This window comes from Miscanthus floridulus, chromosome 6, assembly GCF_019320115.1.
Source record: "Miscanthus floridulus cultivar M001 chromosome 6, ASM1932011v1, whole genome shotgun sequence".
In the NCBI taxonomy this organism is placed as follows: domain Eukaryota; kingdom Viridiplantae; phylum Streptophyta; class Magnoliopsida; order Poales; family Poaceae; genus Miscanthus; species Miscanthus floridulus.
The window spans coordinates 92,477,056-92,482,260 of NC_089585.1; the positions used below are offsets into that span (position 1 = coordinate 92,477,056).

The following is a 5,205-nucleotide window of genomic DNA, read 5'->3' on the forward strand; positions in this document are numbered from 1 at the left end:
TCAAGATGAAACACCAACATATGTATGAAAAACACTTGAAACACTTGCACATATATGCAACATCCCGATCTAGTTTTGCAACATCCAAATAAAAACACTTGCAACAACGTCTGAAACAGATGAAATATTTTAGAACATACACTCGAAACATACGTGTATAGCTCATTACAACATGTGCAACATCCCAATCTACTTTTACAACATCGATCGGGCTGTTCGTTTGGCTGTGGCTTGTCGTAAACGATCGTAAATTTCCAGCCGGAACAGTATTTTTCTCACACAAACCAGTCAGCAGCACTTCTTCACGAACCAGCAACAATACGAACCAGTCAATCGAACAGGCTAGATATCACTTGCAACATACTTCTAAAACATTTGAAACACTTCAAATATACGCTTGCAACATGCGCAGTGCAGTATCATCTTGTTCCTTAGACGAATGAGGGCTCGTCGTTATGGAGCTCAATGCCAGCGCAGAAGTCGGCTGTGGCGCATGGAGCTCGCCGGTGCGACAACGCATGGGAACTCGCCGGCGAAGTGGCGTCACACGAAGCTTCTCCCCTGCCTGTATACTCAGCGCGGGCGCGACGCTGGAGATCCCGCGGTGCCGTACCCGAGGAGGCCACGCGCCGGCGGCGATGAGGAGGATTGTGTGTTAGCCTGGCTATATCCTTCTAATTCTCATATGGGCTGGACTCCCGATGCTACAACAACGGAAATTGGAGCAATGGGCCAACCGTATCGGAAGGTTCTCCAAAGCGGGCCGTTTTGTAAGATTCCTCCTCATTGGGTCGGGCCGACAACGGACCACAGCTCAGAATTCGGCGGGCGCAGCTGTCAGCCGTCACCGCTTCGAACAATGCCCACTGGCGGGGCTTGTTCATAACCTTCCGATCCAGCAACCGCTGCTCGCATCCGACCGTCCGTTCGAATCCCCGAAACCGTCCCAAAATTCGACCACCCGCCCGGCCCAAACCCTCCGCCGGCTCGCCCTCCCGCCCCCGATCGAGAAACCCTAGCTCCGCCGCTCGCCGGCGATGGAGGCGCCGGACGAGGAGGCTGGGCTGGGACTCCCTGAGGGCGAGCGGCTGCTGGAGGTGGCCCTCATCTCCGCGCAGGGGCTCAAGCAGCCCCACTCCGGCCTGCCGCGGCGGAGGTTGCAGGCGTACGCCGTGGCCTGGGTCGACGCGGGGCACAAGCTCCAGACCCGCCCCGACGACACGGGCGGCCTCGACCCCGCGTGGCACGCGCGCCTCCTCTTCCGCGTGCGCGAGGCCTCGCTCGCCGACGACTCGCGCGCCGCCGTCTCCGTCGAGATCTACGCTGCCGCTGCGAGCTCCTGGCACCTCGGCGGGAACTCGCTCGTCGGCTCGGCGCGCTTCCTCCTTGGCGACCACCGCCTCCTGACCCGCCCCGTCGGCTCCCCCTCTATGTTCGCCGTCGGCGTGCGCCGCCCCTCCGGCAGAGTCCACGGCCTCCTCAACGTGGCTGTGAGCCTCGTCGCGGTGCCGCCATCCCCGGCCGCCTGCCACGCCCTCCGCCTCTCGCCGGCCGTCTCCCTCAGCGGCCTCTCCGTGGCGCCCACCCCAAACCGCGTGCTCCGCGTCCTCAACCGCACGCACTCGACACCTCCACCGTCCCCGATCCTTCTTACGCCCAAGAAGCAGCAGATGGTGGTCAAGACCAACAATAAGGTCGCGGACGACGACAGCGATGAGGAAGGGGCCGAGGAAGACGCGAGGGGGATGGGCGGGGTCGTGTTCTGCGGGCCCTGCGTCTTACCATTACCAAGGAAGATACACACGAGCCCCTCAGACGAGAACCTGCAGGCCTTCGCTAACATCTTCTCTGGCGGTGAGCTCAGGCATTACCGGACGGAGCCCTCATTTTTTAGGAGTCCAGGCAAGTAGGCTCCATGCTTTCAATTGATTTCCTGTGGAGTTAGCCCGTTTCCTGTTGTGGGCAATTAACTTCTTGAGATCAAGGTATAGCTGAGTTGTATCATAGCATCTCTTGTTATCATCAGAAATACGTTACATCAAATTTTGTGTAGATTCAATGGAACTGTAGAGTATGAGTGCCGCATATATCGGTCTTGAAATTTTTTGCTGGTCTCTAGTCTATCATGTTGGAAGAAAGCTGCTTCTTGCTCGATACATAATTAGATTGGTAATTTCAGTGGGGAACAATACTTCAGAATTGACAAAGTCTTATTATTTACTCTCTCTGTTCACATATTTTTGGCATTCAAAATTCGTACACAAATGTAAGCATTTTTGGCATAATCCACGCCTCTCCCCTCCCTGCTCATAAACTTATCTATTCCGCACACGCAGCCTTAATGCTCTGCAAGCAGCTGGAGGCACCTCCACCCTCCCTCGTGACCTTCTGCACACATGCGGCAGCGGGATGCTGTGGCAGCCACAGCTATCATCTATTACCTTGTGTAATGATAATAGCTTGCTTTGAATGGCACTAAACACAAGTTGACTCGGGCCCTTCAATGAGTGACACCAAAGTCTTTTATCTTGTTGCTTATTGACTATTGAGTTATTGTGCCCTAAAAATTTCAGAAATGCTTATCTTATAGAGTATATGTGGACAGAGGGAGAATGTTCATATCTTGATGGTACCTGTTCTCTTTTGTTTAGCTATGTTTTCCAGCATTGATCCCTGTGGGTGTTTGGTGCCAAGGAATTGGAGAAATTGGAGATTTAGGTTATGCGTGGTCATTTGTTTTTTTAATGCTGTAACCCATACTGTGAATTGCTCTAGGTTGATTGAGCTATAGAGGTATTGCAGAATCTGATTCAACCAGTTCTGTTTTCTTTTTGACTAACGGATGAAATTGGGGCATGAATATGATAGTTGGCTCCCATGCAGGGTTCTATGGTTGTACCCGTACTCAGATCTTTCATATACAGCTGTCGGAAACTAGACATGTCTTGTGAAGCACAGTTTTGTTTGTGGGCTCTTGTTCATTGACCTAATGACGTAGCTATTGATACTTGATAGACTGCCTATTGCTGGTCATATAATTTTGAAACTAATCTGGTGTTGAAAAGCTAAAAGCATCCAATTGTTATTCTTTGATTACCCTGATATGGCTGAATATGCACAAATATACTTAAGTTTATCTGCAGAGAGCATTATTATCGAACTAAAAACAGGGGTGGATCCACCAATATGTCCAGGCATGGAAGCTGCCATAGGTGCCCACCGATTCGAAGCTCCCACTCCCCTGCATTGCTCAATTCCTTGTCCGCCAGCACCTAGCGTTAAGCAATGAATGGATGGGGAAGACAAAATAGCCTGTGGAATGTGCGAGGTTGTATTGGTAATTAGACTGCTAACTGCTTGATGAATAGTGAATTTCTCAGTATGAATTTCTAATTATACATCAAAGGTTGACAAGAGGAAACTTGTGAAAAGTTACACTTGAGAACTCCCCCCCCCCCCCCCCCCCCTGAATAACTGCTAGTACTGCTGTGCACAACTCCTAGCAGAAGAGCCCTAGCTAGCTGCACTGGATTAGCAAAACGAGATGTCTAGGTGTGCCTTAGGCATATAGCCTGATGATGAATTTGCCATACCTAAGATTTTCATTTTAGTGGCTTATAGATTCTTTTGGTGATCCTTTTCCCCCTCTTTATTTGCCACAAAAATAATTTGATAAATTAAGCAGTCCAATAGCCTTTTAAAAAGATGAATGGTTTTGATACAAGCATGGGCCTTAAACATAGTGTTCATAAAGAGCAGGGAAGGATAAACAGAATGTTCAAATTCTAAGAGTGAAATGGTTTAGCTGGAAGGAAATAGTGTTATTTGTGACAGGGCTGTGCACTTGTTCAGTATCTCCAATATTTTAAATCTGGTGATCTGGCTTGTGTTAGCTTGGTTTCCATTTGTGTTTCCCCCCTAAGACGTTTGACCAAATGATTGTCATCTTCTCATACATTTTGTCCATAGTTCTTGAGCTTTGTAATGCATGAGTGTTTTGTGCTACTAGATTATTTTTTATCATTATATGTGATGGTTCCTGCGTTGTTGCGTTGAACGGTTGAGTATGTGGAATCAGTACCTCTTGACAATCTTATAGCTAGGTGATCCCTGTCTGTAAATCATGCTCCCATCTTAAGGGCAAATTCTGAACTCTGAACTCTGGATTGGATTTGACAACTGTAGGACTGTTGTGGCCTTGATCAACCCAATAAGACCTTTTAGGGAGTAACCAAAGCTTTGCAGGGTGCAAATAGGGCCCATATTTTGAGTTGTTTCTCTGGGTATTGGTTCTTGATGTTTGTCAATTTAAGTTGTCATTTTGGGCCATTGTGCTTGTTATTGGCTTCTTTTTGGGACTAATAATTCAATGGCACTGAGGTTGGGGTGTGGTTGAGTATGAGTGTAATGCTGCTGCATATGGTTTTATTAAAATCTAGTAAGGCTGCATAAAAGGTTGTGCCTTTTTAACCCTTCAGATGCATCTTTGCATGTTTCTCAGGTTCTTCTGAATTACTTACAAATGCACATATACGTCATCAACACAAAAAGTTCAGATAACTTCGTTCATGAGAAGCTTGGAACTGTAACATTATACAAGTACAATAAAAAAAAATCTAGTGATAGTTGTCATATGTCCAAACATGTTTTTTTTTTAATATTGTTTATGGTGAAGCAGTAGTGCAGTATAGTATAGACGTTGCAGAAGATACTCCTTTCTTGCTGGTCACTCACCTATTTTTGTTTGTCCCACATTGAGCTCAGTCATATGCCTGTTCTTGGCAACACATGTCAGATCAGGCAGCCATTATTTTGCTTTGGTTTTGGTTCGGAACTGTTTTATACTTTCTGAAGGTCACGATGAGAACATATACAATTAACTGCCTGCTGTTTAGCTGTCTACCCAGAATGCCATGTGAAGTGTGCTACAGAAGTAATCACTGCCATTGCACATCTTGCCTTTACTGTTCCACAAGTCTTCTTTACCATCATCATTCTAAAGTTGCCATCATGATTTCTTATGCCCGATTTTTCCCGTCCACTTCTCTATGCTAGGACTAGGATCCTATGCTCTGATTTCACGGGTTCCATCCATCTCACAAGTCACAGCCCTTTTCACAATGACTTAACGAGTGGGGCAAACTGTTTGACAGTTCAGAACTCAAAGGGACGCTTGCGGCATCAGATTTACGTGGAACCCACTGT

General features: G+C 47.6%; 1 protein-coding gene across 1 annotated transcript; it reads left to right on the forward strand.

The window, feature by feature from the left end:
• Window positions 1-918: 918 nt before the first annotated feature.
• On the forward strand, window positions 919-2,118 carry LOC136458630 (uncharacterized). Its single transcript, XM_066458567.1, has one exon. It carries the CDS (start codon window positions 1,038-1,040, stop codon window positions 1,908-1,910), a length of 873 nt encoding a protein of 290 aa, XP_066314664.1. The 5' UTR covers window positions 919-1,037; the 3' UTR covers window positions 1,911-2,118.
• The last annotated feature ends 3,087 nt before the right edge of the window (window positions 2,119-5,205 follow it).

Coding starts and splice junctions, on each gene's coding strand:
- LOC136458630 (XM_066458567.1), top strand. CDS start 1,038: ATGGAGGCGCCGGACGAGGAGGCTGGGCTGGGACTCCCTGAGGGCGAG.